The sequence below is a fragment of the Thamnophis elegans genome, chromosome 11, assembly GCF_009769535.1.
Source record: "Thamnophis elegans isolate rThaEle1 chromosome 11, rThaEle1.pri, whole genome shotgun sequence".
Taxonomy (NCBI): Eukaryota; Metazoa; Chordata; class Lepidosauria; order Squamata; family Colubridae; genus Thamnophis; species Thamnophis elegans.
This window is the reverse complement of record NC_045551.1, coordinates 8,430,809-8,452,840: the sequence shown is the minus strand read 5'-3', so window position 1 is coordinate 8,452,840 and position 22,032 is coordinate 8,430,809. Positions and strand designations below refer to the sequence as shown.

General features: G+C 35.9%; 1 protein-coding gene across 4 annotated transcripts in view; it reads left to right on the top strand.

Annotated features, from left to right (window-relative positions):
- LOC116514685 (ras-specific guanine nucleotide-releasing factor RalGPS2) overlaps positions 1-20,089 on the top strand; it is an 83,964-nt gene extending 63,875 nt beyond the window's left edge. For 2 of the 4 annotated variants that reach the window (XM_032226330.1, XM_032226332.1), the window contains 8 exons: positions 1,849-2,000; positions 4,226-4,280; positions 6,928-7,005; positions 8,893-8,998; positions 9,550-9,642; positions 10,219-10,324; positions 11,873-11,964; positions 14,959-20,089. In XM_032226330.1, the coding sequence (XP_032082221.1) occupies positions 1,849-2,000; positions 4,226-4,280; positions 6,928-7,005; positions 8,893-8,998; positions 9,550-9,642; positions 10,219-10,324; positions 11,873-11,964; positions 14,959-14,988 (712 nt within the window). In that variant the 3' untranslated portion in view covers positions 14,989-20,089. The remainder of the gene's footprint in view (positions 1-1,848; positions 2,001-4,225; positions 4,281-6,927; positions 7,006-8,892; positions 8,999-9,549; positions 9,643-10,218; positions 10,325-11,872; positions 11,965-14,958) is intronic. The other 2 variants (XM_032226333.1, XM_032226334.1) reach the window with 1 other exon arrangement.
- The last annotated feature ends 1,943 nt before the right edge of the window (positions 20,090-22,032 follow it).

Below are 22,032 nucleotides of genomic sequence, written 5' to 3'. Positions count from 1 at the left end.
CCATGATACTCTGAATTATTGTTGTTTAAAAATCCATGTATATGAACTAAGTATCTTCTTTAAACAATTGACTTTTCATGCATTGCATGTACTAGGTTGTATATAGCTTACTATATGGATACCTTCTTTAATAGGTAAATACAAGATAAATATAAGTAAAGATTAGATAGATAGATAGATAGATAGATAGATAGATAGATAGATAGATAGATAGATAGATAGATATAGATATAGATCTATTAGATTTTTACTAGTCTCCCTTTATTTATTTATCAGCACAAATACAACATGTATGTATGTATGTATGTATGTATGTATGCAGAGAGAGAGAGAGAGAGAGAGAGAGAGATAGTGTCACAACCCCTGGTATGCCCCAATTATTCAGCCCAGGTTCGAATCCCAGTAAGGGTATGGCTAGCTGATGAGAGCTAAATAGCTTGAAATAGATCTATACTAGTCTCCCTTTATTTATTTATCAGCACAAATACAACACACAGACACACACACAGACACACACACAGACACACACAGACACACACACAGACACACACACAGACACACATATATACATATACATATACATAGTATATGTATATACTTCTTTATCTTATAGATAAAGTAGTGGCTGAATTTGTACATCATGATAATTCAGGATTATTAAATAATTTATTAAACAAGCCAAACTCAGATTTGCAGACAGGCAATGCAATCATGGCATTGTTGGAACCCCAACAGAGAAACCGACAAGAACAGAGAAAAGTCTAACAATGCAATATGCCAACTTGAGCTATACATAATTACTACCATCATAAAGTAATATTACTTATTTGGTTAGAATATTTTTCTGTTTTGTTTTAATTTCCTTTGCTTTATACTTCTGTATATCGTTAGAATTTTGAATACGAAATTTTGATTAGCAAGTTAACTCAATGGTCTAAACAGCTCCTTTCTGTTTTTAGGAAACAAAACTAATTAGGTATAAGGCAACAAAATGCTCATATCTGTTCATAATGTTTTGTTAAACCATAGTTATAATCATTGAACTGACGAGCCATAGTTTCCGATTGATTTATATCCTGAACCCAATTGTTCATACATTGATTAATTATGGCCCATCAAGTCAATGTCAGTTAGCAAACACAGGGATAGATTTTCTCCAAAATGATCTGTCTCTAATTTGGTCCTTCAGGTCTTCCAATGGTGCAGCAGTCACTAAATCCCTCCACCTTACTACTGATCATCCTCTTGCCTTGTGCAAAAGAAAAAAAAAGGGGGGGGGGAATACAGTTAATCTTCATATTTAATCATTTGTTCCAAAAATTTAGGAATTAAATTGCAAAGTACAAAGCTTCTTGCTTGCAAATCATTTTATGATTGTGAATGTGGTTGGCAATCTCTATTTAGACTGTTTGTGGTAAAGAAAAATCAATACTTAAACATTGGTATCATATATAATTTCCTAATAACATTTTCATTCTTCCATGTCCACTTCTAAGTGTAATGTTGGAATCCATTCTTTAATTGTCCATGTTCATAAATATTTGCCCATTCTTTATAAAAGTATAATGTACATATACATAGAAAGACAAAATCAGTAGGCATTGCAGAATTTTAGTACAAAAATATTAAATGTAACTCGTCTATGCCTATTTTTCATATCTATATAAAATTACATATTCTTGTTAACATTTAACATTTTAAACTCTTTTTGCCTTTATTTATTTTGTCTTTTCTTTTGGATTTGGTTATTGAGGTCTGATCTATTATTAAATACACTTTTGGTGCTATGTTATATTTAATGCTTTAAACATGTGATCAATCTTATTATGTATTTCACTATTTTTCTAGTTTCATTCATAAAATGAACACAGCAGAATTTAAAAGTGCAACATTCCCAAATGCAGGACCAAGGCATCTTTTAGATGATAGTGTCATGGAACCGCATGCTCCATTACGGGGACAGGCAGAGAGCTCCACCCTTTCTAGCGGAATTTCAATAGGTGAGATTTTATTTCAATCAGTAAAAAAAAGTGTCTTGAAATTCAAACTTGTATTTTTTTTCATTATATTTATATGCAACCTCTCCTCCATATTATTTAAGGGTCATGCATAGGCCTTATCCACAGATGTGCACATTACAAACTGAGTTAGTGACCTGATGATTTTGGGATTCAAACCTCCCATGTTGTAAAATTACTCAAGATGTACTACCTTTTTAATATCTAGTATAAAGTTCTGTAAAAGTCTCATGCAAAAACAGCCTCTGGGTTAGGTCTACATTTTCCACACCCACATAAAGAGCATGGAAAGGGAATAAAAATGATTAGAAAAAGCAAGTGGGAAAGGAATTCCCAGCATCCTTTGCAGTGAAAGTTAACTAAAATATGGCCATCAACTGACAGGTCCATTGATCATAACTTGGCATAAATATCAGTCCATTGACTTACTTACTTACAAATTGACTTAGCATGGCTTAGCTAGGCTGCTAATTTTCATTTGGCCAGGGTCTTTCAGATACTTGTAGAGATCTTTGTTACAAACGTGAACAAAGCAACATTTTCAAGGACATGAAAGGACACACATTAGATCTAGTTTTTGTTTCAACACAAATTCAATGTGATATGAAAGGGTGAAGATGTTGAACTCATCTTATGTCAAGGACTGATCACTTTCTGATTGCTACAGAGTTATCTGTTCTGACCCCCCTCCTCCATCCAGGAACGAAAGCCGAAACCAACGTAAATGAGAAGGTTTCTTTTAATCAGTCCAGACTCTCGTTGGCTGCAAGCCACATAAACAAAGAGATAAGCACTCTGGCAGCAAGTCTTACAAAACTTGGCAGCAATCCAGCCTGCCAAGTTTGTTTCTTGCTAGTCCTTAACGTTGACTTCTGCAGAAAGGCGTGGCACAAGCAGTCTCTTTTATAATCAGGAGAGGATCTTAATGAGCATCAGCTGAGCGTAATCACCTCTTGTAATTACACCGTTGTTCTTGACGCCGAATATCCCTTCAACGGCGTGCATCCCGGAACAACTCACAGGTGTTTTCTGGATCACTCACTCTTGTCTCCTCCACACTGATCCAAGGCTCAGGCGCTACCTGGTGGCCAACCAGTCTCTCCTCGCCCTGCTCGGAGTCGGAACTCTGTCCAGGGTCCTCCACCTCTTCCAGGGCCGACTCATAAGACCGCTCACTGTCGGAGTCTGGCGGCAGCTCCAACGGCTCCTGCCGGGCCACAACAGTTACGTATAGCTTTTTCTTCCTGCACTGGGAAGGACTCATTAACTTGGTTTACCCCAGCATCTACCTATGGGTATTCAGAGGCTCCTGGGAAATTTCACAGGGATCTGGTAAACAGTTCATCTAAGTCACTGGTTACACATTTGTTTAATAGGACATTCAATGCCATAGATAGATTGCATCATAGCTGTCTGCCCTTACATGTAGATTTGGTGCTGCTTTTTAAAACACTGAAGAACTTAGGGTGATGAACCAGTAGAAAAGACGCAGCTGGAGAAAGAACAATATTGAGTGACTGAATCCTAGTACAAACCTAAGTTAATTCACACATTCAGGTGATTCAGGTGGCAAAGTTGAAGTCTTTTGTCTCCCTTATCTACATGCTGAATGTAACCCAGCAGCATTTTTTAAGACAACCTGCTCCCTTTCAGAACAGGATGTTCACCAATATCATCTCACTCATTCCACTGCGAGGAATTTCATGCTATCCTTCTGGGCCATCCTCTCAGAAAAGGGAGATGGTGGCACTGTTTTTTTTAGAGGTTTTTCCTGTGTTTGGTTGGCTAATTCCAGAAGATGGTGCTAAATTGTTATTGTTCTACTTCATTTCTTTTATGCATACAGACACAGAAACATAATGAAAGAAGAGGCACAAATGTATTAAACGAAGAACAAGTGCTATATATGTATTCATTTAATATAATGCAATTAAATTATATTCTGCAATTAAACTATTCAAATTTAAGCAAGTTCTAACAATTAAGCAGGGAAAGAGAAATTGAACATAAAAACTAGTATCTATAGTTAAAATAATCTCATAAACAAAACTCCCAGAAATAAGGTGTTTTCTTTTTAAACTAATGTCATTCCAATTGAGTCAGTTTTATTATGGGTAATTTATACAAGGTTTTTTTGAAACATTTTCAGACCTGGCAAATCATAGAATTACAGTGTTTTTAAAATGATTCACTTATTCCAATTTTAGGTAGCAGTGATGGTTCAGAGCTTAGTGAAGAAACTTCTTGGCCAGCATTTGAAAGGTAAGAGAAGTCAATATATTTTATATTTGTTCAAATGTGTATTTAACATATGACAGTTTTACATTTCTACATAGGAAAGCGTGCTAAATATTCCTGGTATAGTGCTTTTTAATCAAGGCTCTGCTTTTCCTACACATGGATTATAAATGTAAGAAAAAGTAATTGCTAAAATAGTTCAATCATGCAAGTTTTCTGGAGAGTGTATTATCACTAATATTTTAGCAGTGGTCCCAGAATCCTATTTTGCTCAAACATTTGCTCAGAGGGAACATATCAGGGGTGGGTTTCTCCTGGTTTGCACTGGTACGCCAGAATCGGTTCGTGAAATTTAGCGTACCTTTTGGAACCTGTTCCAAAGAAAGGAAGGAAGGAAGGAAGGAAGGAAGGAAGGAAGGAAGGGGGAGAGATACACACAGGAAAGGAAGAGATACACGGAAGGAAGGAAGGAAGGAAGGAAGGAAGGAAGGAAGGAAGGAAGGAAGGAAGGAATGGAGGGAGGGAGAGGGAGAGAAAAAAGAGAGAGACAAAGATAGAAAGAGAAAGAAAAAATAAAGAAACAGGAAATGGGAAAGAGAGAAGAAAGAAAGAAAGAAAGAAAGAAAGAGGGAGAGAGACAAAAGGAAGAAAGGAAGGAAAGAGAGGAAAGAAAGAAAGAAAGAAAGAAAGAAAGAAAGAAAGAAAGAAAGAAAGAAAGAAAGAAAAAGAAAGAGAACCTATGACCACAATTGAGCCCAAAATTTTAGTTGCTAAGCAAGAGCATTGTTAAGTGAGTTTCACCACATTTTCCAAGTTAGCCACATCCACCCGGACACACGCCCACCAAGCCACACCCACCCAGTCACATGACCACCAAGCCACTCCCACAAAACAGGCCACACCTACAGAATAGGTTCTAAAAATTTTGAAACCCACCACTGGAACATATGCACCTTATATAAGTGGTTCATCATTGACTTACAATTAGTTTGAAGAATGTTGAAATAAGCTTCCCAAAGCTAAAGCTCCTATTTACAGTATAGGCTTGGAGTAAAACCCAATTGACAGTTGTCCTGAGTTACTCCTAGAACAGCAAGGCTGACCAATTTAGAACAGTAGACCATTTTTTTTTTTCAAGAGCCAAGGTGGCGCAGTGGTTAAATGCAGCACTGCAGGCTACTGCTAGATCAGCAGGTCAGCGGTTCAAATCTCACCGGCTCAGGGTTGACTCAGCCTTCCATCCTTCCGAGGTGGGTAAAATGAGGACCCAGATTGTTGGGGGCAATATGCTGACTCTCTGTAAACCGCTTAGAGAGGCCTGAAAGGCCTATGAAGCGGTATATAAGTCTACTGCTATTGCTATTGCTATTTCTGTCTTAGTGAACATATATGTTTGACTTATATAAAAACATGCTCTAAATTTACTACTGTTTTTGTAAAATTACTTTTATTTTGTGCAGTATATCATTGCAGCAGCTTTCAGGTGAAATGCATTGATCATTTGATAAAGCACCACTAATGTTCTGAGGTGCTTATGCAGTTCCCAGTTCAGTACAAGTGAAGTACTAGTAGACATAACAAGCTAGTAAAATCATAGTTGATTTTATAACACTAAAAGTTTTCTTTCTGCAGGATGAACTGCATATTCTTTTTCTTCCCTGTCTTATATTATGTGTTTTCAGGCCACTAACTTAATGCATTTTGCTCAGTAATATGAATAGAACAATAGTTCCATCAATATAAATAGAGGTATAAATTTACCGACAAAGAAATAAAGGTAAATTTAAATTTAACACAAAATAGACTGTGCCTGCGAAGGTTCCTGGATTGGGACTGAAAGGCGAAAGCCGTCTAATCATTCATTAGGATGCCAGGAAGAATATGCTCCGTCCCATATTTGGGTACACCAGGTTGCCCTGATACACCAGTCTCACCAGAAAAGCACATAAATAGAGGTAGTTGTTGACTTACAATCATTTGGTCAGTGACAAATCCAAGTTATGACGGTTCTGAATGAATGGAGTTACAATCGATCCTCAGAGTTCTGGGTGTCCCAGCACTCCTGTGGTCACATCATCACAATCTGGGTGCATGGCAACTCATTTGCACTTACAATAGCCAAACACCCCACTGTCATATATAATTACCATTTGCAGCCTTCCCTGCTGACTTCCCCAGAAAGTTAATGGGGAAGTCAGCAGAGAATGTTGAAATCACTGGAATAAGTCCCCCACGCATCCATTCTCACATCCAGCCCTTCTGCACTCATGCCACATCAGCGATTCACACATCCCTGTATGAACCATATAATCCCTACATTTGTTCAGAAGAAAAAGCCAAGATGCACTGCTAAACCACTATAAGAGGGAATGTTCTCATATTCTAAGGTGATTGCATTGCCCTGATCACTTGGATTTTAGCAGCGTCTTGTTTTAACTGCTGGTGTTGATTGTCTAATCGTTCATTAGGATGCCAGGAAGAATATTCTATCGTTACATATGTTCACACCAAGAACATGTGCTGCTCAAATAAAGAGATATTTTGAAAACATGAAATACATGAACAAGACGTAGCAATGTAGCAGAAAGGAAAGCTTATTATAGTGTTCTAACAAATGATGACTATGAATTTGAAAAATGTAACCCATACCATTTATAATGGAATCCAACAGGAACAGATTATACCATTCTCTTGGTCCGGTGACAAGACTAGCACGAAATGGCTATTGGAGCCACATGAAGGGCAGCAGGTACTAGTCCCTTGTGTTCAAGGGCCAGACACTTTCCTCTGGTGTTGGTGACTGATTTGTGAAGTGGATCTAATCTGACACTCCTGTTCTTTCTAACTATCTTGATACTCTCTTGACGTACCACATCAATGAACATTCTCTATCGAAACAGGATTTCTATCTTAAAATTTAATCTCATCTTCACAGTCTATGGCTGCTCATTTTAATCTGCATATCTAATTTTGTAATGTTATTTTTTAAAAAATCCCAAAATGTTTCACTTGACTCTCTACTTTAAAAAAAATAAAAACCTTTAAAGCATCATTTATGATACTGGATGGTACTGAAAGTAATTGGGTGGCAAGAGTAATATTGGAACTTTGAAGATTGAGTGAGAGTTAAGAAGTTGCTTTTTCTTTTTATCCTGAGCCATATAAATTATAAATCGGATGCCCATTATTTCCAGAGAGGCAGAAAGAAGTGGACTAACAGGTATGGCCAGGTGCCCCAATATCAGTTCTCATTCCCCATCCTTGCTTATTCTCATACCTCTCCAAAATATATTTGGCAGTTTGTATTAGAAGACAAAAACTGAAGATGAGTCTCACTGAAGATGAGTCTCTGTGCCAAACTGCCTTTCAGCAACAAAAAAAGAGCTGTCTTATAATATCATAAAATAAAAAGGGGGTTCCTTCATTTTGGTTTCTTAGCAATGATATGCAAGAATAGAGATTCCTTGCCTTAAAGTTTCTTTGAATACCATTTTATGAGAAGCACTTACATTCACATCAAGGCCTTTTTACATTCTTCAGCACCTATCCATAATTTAGCTTCAAATAACTGTTACAATCTGATGTAATGTGGACAAGCATTTGTTAACTTTTGAAAGTCGAGAAAGCTCAGTTTGTCATCTTTCTTAGTTTATAGGCTAAACCAGTGGTAGTCAACCTGGTCCCTACCTCCCAGTAGTGGGCGTTCCAGCTTTAATGGGGGGCGGTAGGGTTTTGCTATAACTCTGCTTTATAAATTTTATAAAGTAAAGTTACTTCCCTACTTTATAAATCACCATTAATATGGAACCGGTGGGCGGTTAGAAAATTTTACTACTAACAGAGATACAAAAGTGGGCGGTAGGTATAAAAAGGTTGACTACCCCTGGGCTAAATAGTTAAAAGATGTATGGAAGAAATTCTCCAAGATGTTTCAGAATTTTTTTACTTTCTTAGTCTGTCTCTAGAGAGTGATGGCTATGGCACATAAGTTGCTTGGTATGCAGTTACACAAACACTTGTGCAGTCAAATATTTCCTGTCATTAAACGTTGGTCAGCTACTCACTTGTTAGAACACAACCTATGTTACAACAGCTTTATTTAACAGCTCTGGGCCAGCTCCCCTGCTTTCCTGCTGCTTCTGTTATTGCTTTCAAATATCTTGGTATGGCATTGTGCATGTATTAAGCTCTTGCTGTTTTTCTTTGTTTTCTTTTTATACTTTGTTTTCATTAACTCAAGTGACTACTACGCACCAATATTTTTAGCAGATCTGGAAAAGTCTGGAAAGAATCATTTAAAAATTAAAGGAAAGGAATTTTTAAAGTGGAGCCAATTCCAGTTTTTTTGCCAATTAAAATTATTTGTAGCTCTTTGTCGTCATATATAATAGTGAAAGTTATAGTTAGTCATAAATTAATTGTTAAAGTGAAAGTCTTTCTTAGCATGTTAATTAGTGCTGTGCAAGTAAAATATATAATCTTTCCAAAGGTTGATATCTTTCCATAATTAAATTCAACAAGTAATGTGTTAGTACAGTATTTTGTTTCAGAAACCACAGATAATATTAGTGATGCTTCAAGAATTTCTGTTGAAATACAGTACCTTCCCATACTTTACACTTGCTTTTTTTTTTAGTTCTGCAGAATCTGAAGATTTAGCTGTTCATTTGTATCCAGGAGCTGTTACTATTCAAGGGGTTCTTAGAAGAAAAACTTTGTTGAAAGAAGGGAAGAAACCAACAGTAAGTTATTAAATAAATCATTTAAAAAAAATTCAAAATTGGCTTTTCCTGTTTCAAAAATATTTTAAATTATTCATTTTGTTTAGATCACCAATGATTGCTCAACTATTTGAATTAGGTACACCTCAGTAGGTTGTAAAGTATTTAGAAGTCAATTGATAGGAAAACAGGATATACAGCATATAAAATACAAACTCTGGCAAAATATCTCGTGATTTACTCAAATAATCTGTGTGGCTACCCCTCCAATGTACTTCCTGTGGATGGTGTTAAAAAATACCTGAGACTGACAGTAGTTCATGTCCAGGAAATATCTTTTAATTTGGGGGTCTTGGATGTTAGATTTACATTTGTTGGGGAACCTTCCGCATCACCACAGCACAAAATGTTATATGACAGTATATAATGTGGATTACAACTAACAATATCCTAAAAGTCTCATTGTGCTTAGTTAATGTGTAAAATGAATAGGAGTTAAATACATACAAAATTAAGATACAATGGAAGATACATTTTGAATTGATTGATCTTGTGATTTTCTAATCATATAGGTAGCTTCTTGGACCAAATACTGGGTGGCTTTATCTGGAACACAGCTTTTCTACTACGCTGCAAAGTCTTTGAAGGCTACAGAGAGAAAACATGTGTGTACTGTATTCCTGCTTTTAGCTGAAAGGGATAGTTTGGGGCAGAAGGGTTTTTTCCAGCCTTTCCGTGTGAATGTTGCCTTTTCTGCAGCACTGAGCTACCACCATTCTATAAACTTCATATTTTCAAAATATGTTGTTCATTTGCTTCTTCTGTTTTAACCTTTAGCTTTGCTGCAAGCAAGTTGTAGCAATTTTTAAAACTAATTCCAAACTCCTGCTGTAATTGTTGCAGAAAGGTCCGTATCTAGAATCTAGAAGGAGTTTTATAAATTCAGTTCAGTTTTTCTGTGCATGGAAAAATAGCAACTTCCAGTCCACACAAGGAAATTCAAAGAGAAAAAGGTTTTCCATAGTTTACATAAAACTTGCTTCTGTGACACCCCTGTTTGTGGATCAAGGTCCAGTCCCACATTAACTCTGGGATTTTACTTAATCTGTGTCTTGCATTACAAAAGCCAGCAGGTCAATTCTGTTCTTTTTGTTGCAGCCATTATTTTTAATGCAAATATTGCTGTAGCCTTTTTGTTCTTATTTCCCTTTCATTGATGTTCCCCTCACTCCTACTCTTAGTTCAAATCTACACCAAGTAAGAGTGTGTCAGTAGTGGGTTGGATGGTTATGATGGCTGATGATCCCGATCATCCGGATCTTTTCCTACTCACAGATTCTGAAAAAGGTCAGTAACATTAGTTACTAGTAGTAAATTCTAGATTTAATCGTCTTTAGAAATAACAAACACTGCAGTATTCCTCCTTCGTCCAAATTGGACATTAGCAGATTTTGCCCCCAAATGGTCAAAGTCCGTTCAGCCAATCAGTCCAGAAAGTATTCAATGCTCTTCTCCAAATTGAAATTCAATATTAACCCATTTTATTAATAATACTAAATTCCATTTTGAAGAGGAACAGTGAATATTGTCTGGACTTTTCATTTGTAGCTTGAACAATCATTTGGCATTTAAAGTATACCTCTTCCCTGTTATTGGACATGAGTGGTTGTTATTAACTGTTAAAAGAAAATTAAATTTAACAGTCATGTTACATTCAAAATATACCGCCTCCCTGAAATTAGTTGTTAAATCAATTATAGTCTTCAATTTTCATTTTTAGATAGTTCAAAGTTATCACAGCTTATGAAAAAAATGACTTATGTATTTGCACTTATAACTGACCCCCACTGTCACATGATTGCAATTCAGACCCTTGGCATCCAGCTCACATTCTGCTCACGTGTACAACCGGTTGCAACACCGTGCAAATACATGATCATTATTTGTGTCCTTTGTTGCCATTTTTCAGCAAAATATGCCCATGTGATTCATTTGCTTAATGTCTATCATAAAAATCGTCATAAAATCGTTCCATTACAACTGTCATGAATTGCAGTGGAAATTTCAGCCCCGTTTTTTATTGGAAATCGAGGATTCCTGTAGTTATATTAGGGTAAAACAAAACCCTTCAGGGTTTAATTGTAGTAGTGAGCTGTGAATGAGGCCCTAATTAATGAATAAGACAGGACTAAAAAGAATTACATTAACCATTAATAGATATTTATTCATCTCTTGCTGGAAAGTCATTTCAATGTTTTAATCAAATTGCCTCCTTTGAAAACTAAAATTTATCTTAAGTCCCCCATAGAAAAGAGTGGTGAAAGGAATTCAGAATGCAAGCAATGTGAGGTTAGTTTTTCGTTTAATAAGTCATGTGACCTAAATGGTAAAAATGGAAAAATGCTGGAGCTTCTGGCCTGGAATATTATTATAGCACCTCAGAAACTTTATATGCCAGGAAGATAAGTGAGAAGTTACCTTATAAGTGAATAATTTGTGATGGAGATGACTTTATATTGCAAATAAAATTGTACAAATAAAATAAGTCTTCTAGGCTCATTCCATGAAAGAAACATTGGACCTTTGTTTAAAATTCTGTACTTTTCTCTCAGAGAAAATTCTTGATTGGCTGTATGAGTAGATATTTTATCATATATTAAAAATACTTGTAGTGTTCATTGCTAAATCTATATATTTGTATGATAGGTCAAAGAAATGGCTACAAGATTTGCTCCAGAAAGTTAGGGGATTTTGACAGTATTCAAGTGAAAATAATCAATAAATTCCGTCAGTGGAAGCATATGATTTAATTCCACCCACTAGGCTTTTTTTTTTAATGTTTAAGTACAAGATGGTTTTCGTTTTTAATGGAAAATTCCTCATTTTGTCATTCAGGGAATTCATACAAGTTTCAAGCTGGTAATAGAATGAATGCAATGCTGTGGTTCAAGCATCTAAGTGCTGCCTGCCAGAGCAACAGACAACAGGTGAGAGAACAAGAATTATGAAGTGATGCTTTAGTGACCATTAAGGCCTGAATATAAAGTGGTTCCTCACAAGATACAAAAAGCTTGTGTATTTTTGTATTGGTCTGTCCCAACTCAGTGGGGTTGGGTGGAGGGTTCTTTTGGATTAGGAAGCGGTTGCACACTGCTTCCTTAAGAATCCCTGTTTGGATTCAGCTGTTTGACAGCTACCGTCCTGTCCCCATCCTTACTGTTGAAGGAAGACTGTTGAATGGTGGGAATTCAGCTGCTAAATGCCTTAGAAGTGGCTTCTAGGGACTCTTTCAGTTTCAGTTTAAACCCAGGCATGGGATCAAGATACCATTAGTCATTCTAATTTATTACCTTTGTTGGGAACTAGGTGAATGACCTCTCACCTCTTGGTCCTTTAGTCTCTTAGCAGGCTTTGATACCATCAACCTATAGTATTCTAGACTACTTGTAGGCGGGGTGGGGGTGGGATTGGAAGCATTGTTTCAAATTCTTATCTTTCCTGCACTGATAGTTCTAATCAATGATTGGGGAGGAAAAAAGGTCAATCCAGTGATTGCTCTCATGCGATATAGCAAAGTTCATTGGGCTCTCCCTTTCAACATCTATATGAAACTCCTGGAAGAGATCATTCATTAGTTTGTGGTGCAGTAACATCTGTATGCTGATGATACTGATATTTATATTGCCACCCTGGGCTCATCAAGGAATCCCACTAATGTCTTCATCTAACTCCTGGGACATGTTTGGGATTGGATGGAAATAGATTATAGTTGACAAGACAAAGTTTGTTCATTGCATTTCTCTTTTTGCTCTAGAGTTGCCTCTAGAAGGAGATGCACTCGACTTTGAGTTCCTCTTGGCTACTGCTAGATTTATAGATGGAGGCTGTGGGCCCACTTTTGGTTATGTGCTGAAGCAGTCGAATCTAGCTAAAATAACATGCTCTTATGAACATTCATTTGGAGCTTTACAAATGTTCTATTTGGGCTGCCTTTAAAGAGGACCCAGAAACTGCAATTGTTGGCACTCAGTGCTACAGCAAATTACATCTACATTGCAAGCCTTGGGTTGGCTACAATAAGTTTCCAAGTGCAATTCAAATTGTGTGCTTTAACTTACAAACTTGCACGTAGGTACCTTCAGGACCATCTTCAATCTGAAATGGACCTCTCTTAAGTGAGAGTAGATAAATCTTTCCTCTTCCTCCCCACAAAATGAGTCCATATTTTTTTTTAGACATGACAGCCTTCCCCTGGAAACAAAACTGACTATTTTGTTGTCTATGGAGATTCTCAATCATTCAGATCACAGGTGTCAAACTCAATCGCATCACGTGACATCATGTGATGCATCGTGACTTTTTGCCTTTGTGGAGCCGGAGTAGGTGTGGCTTGCGCATGATACATCCAGGCTACCAGTTTGATACTCCTGGTCCAGATCATGGTTGTCCCAAAGGTGCTTTTTAGTCCAGTTGACTATTTTGTTGATGACTTCCAAAAGTTGATTAAAATCAGCCTTTTAATAGGTTATCTCCATTTACATTTATTTTGTATGTTCATTGTATCTGATGAGGTGAATGTTTGTGTGAGGCGAATATATTATTTATTATTTCATTATCAGTGTTTTAATTTTTAATTGTTGTAAGCCACCTAAAGCCTAAGAAGATTCCGATACCTAATAAATAAATAAGAATAATTTCCATTATGACAAATGGCTCTGTGGGGAATAGAATAGTCCAAATGGAGCAAGCTTTGGACTCTCTTTTTGGAGATCTCTTCCACAGAGTATTTGGTAATAATGGTTATATGCAGGATGGATAGGATGATGCAGCTGGAGCAGTTTCTGAAATCATATTGATCTGATTGCCACTTTCTCTGTCTTAATTAAAAGAAGCATAATTGTAGGCCTCCAAACAAAATAATTTTCCATTAGAAATATCCAGCTTTTGCCTAAATACATCCAGTAAAGAGTAATCCATTATCTCCATGGATAACTGTTTCCACTTTTGAATTGTCGTTATAATCACGAATATTTTCCTAATGTTCAACTAGAGTCTACCTTCCTCTAATTTAAATTAGCTGTCTTGTGACCTGAATAATGGGATGATGGATAACAGGCTATGGCTTTATTCTATGTGAAATATCCTAAAATATCTGACTTTATCATATCCTCCTATTGTTCTCTTAATAGTAAAACTATCAAGCCTCTCCTCAACATAGTTTCTAGTTAGTGATCCTTGCTGCCTTTCTCTGAAAGCTTTCCTTATTTAAAGAGAGAGTCCATAACTAAACATTGAGTATAATGGTCTGATTAAAATGGAATAGAGTAGAACTATAATATTCTACTATTTGGAAATCACCTTACTATATTGATGCAGCCTAAAAATTACATTTCCTTTTTTGCAACCACATCATTTCTCACCATTCAACTTGTGATCTCCTTAATTCACAAAATTCCCTTTTTGCATCATACTTTGCCAATTATTCTCTATCTTATACATATATGTACATTTTATTTTTGAAAGAAAATTCCATCTATTTTCAGTTTGACTCCTTAGTCTCCCAAACGTACACCTGAACTATTCCCTCCAGCTTAATGATCTTCCAAATCAAAATAAAAAAAAAATGTTCCTGAATATCAAGTCCAGGATTGAATTCTGTGGCTTGATTTCTTCCATAGCCTGGCTAAGGAGCCTTTGGAAGCATCTGATTTTGGTTTTAATTAGGAGAACTATAATTTGTTTTTAAAAGAGCAGTTTGAAACTAAGCAAAAACCAAAGGTTAGTTATTGATCTTGCCTAATTCTCAAGCTATTCTTGAAAAAAAAAAGTGTATTTCTATAAGTTTAGCGCATTTGGAAGCAGCTTATAAATCTCAACCTTGTCTATTTGATTGCGTAACAGGAAACTAGGACTTGATTTCTAAACTTGAACCTAAGTTATATCTCTAATTTTCTTTACAAAATTATTTCTTCTGTTAATAGGTTCCTGCCAATTTAATGACTTTTGAGTGACCAGCTACTGCAGAATTTGATCCATCCACTTTTGAATTGCTATTTCACGGTTTGAGAAGTCCTGCTGAAGGCATGCCAGCTATACTTCCGACTAGGAAGTAAACGAAAGTTCTGAATGAAAGCACTAAAGATTTCAGGGAATGGAATGTGACATGAACTACCATAAGGCTTGCTGCTACTCAATATTCTCTGAACTGACTTGTGGAAACCACTGCCTTAAAGAATGAAAGGTTATCCAACATGAAACACCAAATTTGTGTGCGTGTGTGTTTGTGTGTGTGTGTGTGTACGTATACGTGTGTAAAACCTCTGACGGTGCTGTGCTTAGGTTAAGTAGGTTGTAGCTAGTTTGTGTTTGTGTTTACTTTGTTACATTTTACTTTTAAAGCCCTGCTTTTTGCAGCTTTTCTCGTTGTAAAAAGGAGTACATCTGAAACTTAAGGGTGTTTCAAGGGGTGTTTGTGCAAGGGCATAGCCTGTGTTTTCTTGAAAAAATATGCAGCTTATATCTGTGTCCCTCTGTATTAGCTCTTGTGCTCAGCTAATTGGGGACAGGGTATAATTAGTTTAGCTTAGAATGTAACAACTGTAATATATGCAAATTTATCTTCTTTTTATAAAGCACTGACTTTGCAGAATTTGATACTACATGAGGTTTTTCCTTTCTGCAAGTGATACAACAGCCAATATATTCATTCTTTTTTTTTGAGAGAGAGAGAAAGATCTTGGTTGTCAGTTTCAAGGAAGCTCTGGGAAACATCAGAAGATCAGAACTGAGAATTTAATCTCAACATATTTTCAGACAAAACACCCTCATTTCTTCTTTACATATATTTTTTACTTACACATTGTATGCTTTTTCACAAGCACATTTACCCCTGAAAATCTTTATTACTGCCTACTAAATATTGTTTTACAGATGAAAACCTTATATTTTCCTTTTTGTCGAAGCACATGATTGGGATTAGAGGTTTTTCTATTTCTTTTATGTCAGAGCTGGAAACCATATCTCTGAAGCATACATTTATTTGTGTATAATTTGCAAAAATCAGCTCTTACATAATCAGAAAAATCTGCAAGTAAAAAGATAAGCCACTGGTGGGATTAATTACAAGTAGGTTTAGTGTAAGAAAAGATAGGTTGCCGTTTCACATATTTCCTTTAAAAAACAGCCTGTCCACACGTGAGATAATTTGTAAAGAAACTCACGCTCTGAAAATTTGTCTGTGTAACTATGATACCAGGATACTTTGAACTAGACAATTTCATAGCCTTCACATGGTAATAAATTTGATCACAAGGAAACAAGGTCAGTTGAAATCAACTCAGTCAGTGCTATAGTCCAGTTAAGAATATGAATATATATATAGCTGTCCACAGAAGGAAATAATAAGGCTGACATAATATTTTCATGCAAAGTACAATGAAAAAAAAATGGGGACATTAAAATTTTCCACTTTTAAAATGTGTTTCTGTTGTTCCTGCCATAAAGTTCACAATATACTTAAATTTTGGATTTTTTGGGAATTAATACTCAGTTCTGACCTTCTGGTGGTATTTGTTATAAAAGGAGACCTGCATGTTCTTACTTGCTTAGTTTACACATCTGCCAATAAATGAGATAGGATGTTTCATGAGAACATCTTTCTAGCCAGCAGTATTACTATATAGAGTTTGCACAATTTAATTTCCACTTTTCAGAGTTTAAAAAAAGCATCCCATTTTTTTAATGTTGGGGAGTGGAATCCTGTGGAATTTGTTTTGTTATAAAAAAGTGCGGAAGAAAAAGAAATGTGTGGATAGATTTATCGAATTGATCACCTCCCTTATGATGTAGAAAGATGCAACTGCAGACTACAGCTTAATTAGGCACAAAGTTTTGAAAGATAAAAGGTCGACTCGTGCCAGTTTTTCTCATGATGTCTGATATAGTTAGTTTTGGCATGTTCAGTGAATACTTTTGAACATTTACAATATTTGATTCAGATCATAGGACATCATCCATATTTTCTGAGATGCATCATTTTTGAAGCTTATGTAACATTTTCACAATTATTTCATTACATCAAAATGTTTCTCAAAAGAAAATGGATGGTCTGGAGAAGGAGCACACACAAAAGGGATCACATGGATCAGTTCAAAACCAGGTTGGAAACTTGTTTTTGCCCAATAGATTACCCAAAACAGCAAAAGTAGTAAAAATTTCAACTTCTGTTTAAAAACTTTACTTAGCAATTTACTTACAAATAAACTTTACTTACCTATAAATAGCAAATAGGGATATTATACTTTTACAGCTTTTGGCTTTCTCATAAACATTTTGCAGTTTTTGTATTTATTTGTTCTGATTTAATCTATTTGAAAAAATATTTCAAACCTTGAACCATTCCAGATTTCATAGTAGTTTTAAAGGTTGCACTTGTAAAAAGATCTATTTAATTTCTAACAATTTGCTTCATTCATCAGTTAAATCTCAGTAATGTAAAATTTTACAGTTAATACTATTAATAATATCCTTTAATAATAATTTAAAATATGCATCAGAAAATCTAAATGCTGTTTGAATATGAATGAAGCATTTTGCTTGATAGTACAAGTTTCTTCTAAATAATTGAGCTAAATACATAGATGCTAATACTATCAGGGATTGTTTTTATAATAATTAATAGAAAATAGAACGAGTTCCATTTTTACTATAACAAAAAACACTGGATTTTTGGTATAAAAGGACACATTTCACTAAAATATATTTTAATATTTCATCTAAAAACAAATCAAGTTGCAAGAAATGTTTAATTCTAAAAGGTAAGATCTGTTACAAGAAACACTAATCTGGTTGGTACAAATGTAGAATGCCTTATATGTCTTCATTTCATACATGCACGTATGCACACACAGAGAGAGTGCTTCTTCATCTTGCATACTGTAAATGAAGAATCCATATTACATATGCCCAACTGAGCCTCAGTTAATCAACTTTCTAATTTCCTCTCATTTTTATAAAATGCAGGGGTCATGGGTTCCGAGTATCTCAGTACTCGTTATTCTGAAAAGTTGATAGCCGTTTCCCAGATTTCATTTAGCCCACATGAAGCTGGTTGAATAATACTGTCGGACTACTTTGTCAAATCTCAGCCGAGAAGATTTTCCTTGTAATGAAATTGTAACTTGCACTGCTTCATGCACAAATGATCCACACACACTTTTCTATATACATTGAAGACATGGATGAAGCTGCTTTTCAGAACACATTAGATGAAATGAAAAGCTTTGTTTCAGCTATTTATCTAGATTGTATTTGAATCATAGAACATTGACTCTAGATATTGTTTTAGACATACTATTTTCAAATAATGTTAAGTGAGATTTTTGGATTTCTTTTGTGGCATATTGCTGTACCTTTGTGTCAGATCAACCAAATATGTTGCAAATTAGATGTCCTTGTAATGCAAGCATCAAGTGGCTCAAGTTGCATCTTTCTTCCTCATATTTTTGTGCGTATTGCTTTTTTCAGTTGTTAGCATTCTTAAATCTTAATGTTCTAATTTGGAATCTTATATTTTATGAAAACTTGAAGACACTAAAATTTGAATCATTTTTTTACTTTCTCTGAAAAGTCTATCTGCCTAGATTTGGGGAGTTTTGAGTCACTCTCTTTTCCCATTTAAAATGGCCTGTATTCAACCTTAAAATTTACATTTAGAAATAAGACAGAAACAGAATATTCATTCAGAGGAGTGTAACATTTCCTGCTCATCATGAGATGAGCATTTTATATCTGTATAAGATTTTTGCCAGTGCCTTACTTACCAGTTTGAAAGACCAAGGTGGCAATCCACCAAGTATTATTTCTATGCATTCCACTACTCATGTAAATTGGGCTTTGCAGAAACTCCAATTGAATAACTGGAATTGTTCAGCCAGTAGAAAAGCTTACTTTTTCTCAGCTTATTTCTGTTTTGAAAGTCAAGCTTTATGTTTAGTAGACCCAGTAAAAAAAAAACCTCTTAATTTGAATACGTTTCAGTTCATTGGTTTTATACAAGGAATTTTTGTGAGCCAGTTCACACCAGGACTAGGCAATAGATGCCTCAAGTATTCCTTCAGACCCTCCTCTTTCACCATCATCACCAATGCAAGATCTTGCCCTAGAAGTGCAAGTTTCACTGAATCATTTAAATTAATTTTGTATAAATCCATTTTGAAACTGCAAGATAGAAACCAGTTTTTTAAGAACCAGTTACACATGAGGAGTTAATACGTATATTTCTTTCTAAACTGTACAATATCTGAATTTTGAGAAATAAAACTTCAGCAAGAATAAGAAAACTTAAATTCTGAAGGCCATAACTATTAGCTCTCTAAGTTAATTTTTCCACATATATGATAAGAGGAGAACTGAACAACAGGATTTATAATTGAATGCAACTTAAATAGCAAGAGTTAAGTCTTTTGCAAAGATACTGGACCATGCAGAGACTAGAGTGAAGAGTGTGAAAGTATATTACAGTCTAAGGTTTTTCACAACTTTCTGAAACAAAGCTGCAGACATATCAACATGTTTCTTGCGTTCGGGTGTCATTGAAAATCTAAAATAAAATGTGTGCAAAGCCCCTTCTTTGCAGTGGACAAATCGGCACCTTCTTTCCCTGAAAAAAATATTTATTTTTATTACTAATTAATGGGCTTACTTTACCATAAACGTATTAGAAGATATGTGGAAAAGGGGGATTTTAGTGAAATCTTGTCTTTTTGTATCCCTTAACAATAACATAATTTATAGTTATTCACATACCTTAAGAACTTCACATATGTAAAAACATGCAAAGTCTACATTATGCTACACACTGCTACACAAGCCATTTTAGTATATTTTCCTCCATTTGACCTCAAGCACTATTTTGATGGAGGTAAAATGCACTATGACCTCTACGAGTGATGTGCAGTTTAGCTGTTCCTTGTCCTTTTTTCTGAGTTTTTAAAAATACTTTACCACGTGTGTATGTTTGAACTGTGTGTTTGCATAAGCTGTTTCAAGATAGCTTAATGTATGAACTTAAAATGGATTTTTTTCCTACTGAAATAAATTACTTAAAATTTGGCTTCTGTGCATTGTCTTTTGCATAATCATACAGTGTTGCAGCAGATCTTAAAGATGGAGCTATGTTTCCTCAAATGGCATGACATATCTGATCAATTTCATGTGGTGGTTCCCAGCGCAGTGGAAAGTAATATGAAAATATAATATTGCCAATTGTTGAAAAAAGAGAGTATTCTGATTTATAACAGTGCACTTTAAAATTTGGCATGTATAGTAGTGTGGTTGAAAAAGTCTATAAAATCCTACTGAAAGTATTGCAAGCATAAAATCTGAAAACCTGGAAGCAACATTTTAAGATTTTGGGATATTTGAACAATGGCAGAGTAGTGTTTCCAAAAGGATAGAGTTCAGAGAAGCTACAAGAGTCTTTTTAACAAAGCATTCTTCCGAGAAGGGGTTTCAGTGATCATAGCAACCCACTGTATTAATCGCAGACTGTATTTATTCAGCATGTTTATACTCTGTGTACCCAGCTTGAAAGGACTCTGCAACAGAAAGGAGTCCACCAACAAAAGGATTTTTTTTTAAAAAAAGATTGTATTTAAAAGTACTCTACATAGAATCTTAATATAATATGGTTATCCCCTAAGAACTCTTCCTACAGAACAAAAGACGTATTCTTTTAGTTCCAAATAGTCATCGAGAACAGCCCCAAGAAATTACCATTGTACTATTCTAAATGGAGGGGGAGAGGATGTATGTGTTCGTGCCCTGGATCCAATTATCGGTTTATACCATTGCCAAGTAACATTTTCTTTCATATATACGACATCTTGACAAAACGTGTATGTTTCTATGAGTTATAACAGAGTAACAACTGTACAGGTTTCAATGGTGTTTCAAAGAGTTTGTTGGAATTTGTGAAATAGGTTGTTGAAGATCTACTAGCTGCCAATAAGGGAGAATGTTTGTAGCACAGGGTTGAAAGGAGGAATTCTTGATGCTCATTGAGTTTGATCGTTTTCATTACCCAAACTGATAATATCAGCACTGATGACGTTACTTAGTTTTGGGTAATGAAACATCTTTAAGAAAACAACCAAATTCAGAAAACACCAAGGGCCCCTCCACTACTAGCTGTTTAATAATATATTTAAACAATTTATGTGATAGTTAACCTCAAAAATGTGAGTCTGGGCAGATAATAGCACACTAAAACAATAAAAACATGAGCAAAAATTTAAAAATAACAGTGAGCCCAAGGATAAGCTCAGCAAGACAATAAATAGACACCAATTAATAGGCCTTCTAAACCCCCAACCCGGGTATTTAGTCCTTTACAGAAGGCCAGCAGGGTCAGAGCCAGTGGTCCAGAGGGCAGGCACACTTCCAAAATCCCATAAACTGACATTTTCAATTGAAAGGACTCACAGCATGCATCTTTTGTTGGACCTAGTGGGACATGTAGAAACAGCCAGGGAGAGGCAGTTTGTAAATAACTTGGCCCTGTGCCAGGGAAGGATTTCTAGATAATGACCAGCATCTTGAATTCCATCTGGTCTGTAATGCGCTCTACATGGGGCTGCCCTTGAAGAGTGTTCGAAGACTTCAGTTAGTCCAGAACGCAGCCGCACGAGCGATTGTGGGTGCACCCAGGTACACCCACGTCACACCTATCCTCCACGAGCTGCACTGGCTACCCATTAGTCTCCGGACCCGCTTCAAGGTGCTGGTCGTCACCTATAAAGCCCTACATGGCATCGGACCTGGGTACCTGAGAGACCGCCTCCTGCCGATTATCTCCCATAGACCGATTAGATCTCACAGGTTAGGTCTCCTCCGGATTCCATCTGCCAGCCAATGTTGGCTGGCGACTCCCCGGGGGAGAGCCTTCTCTGTTGCAGCTCCGGTCCTTTGGAACGACCTCCCCGTTGAGATCCGGACCCTTACTACCCTCCTGGCCTTCCGCAAAGCTACCAAGTCCTGGCTGCTCCAGCAGGCCG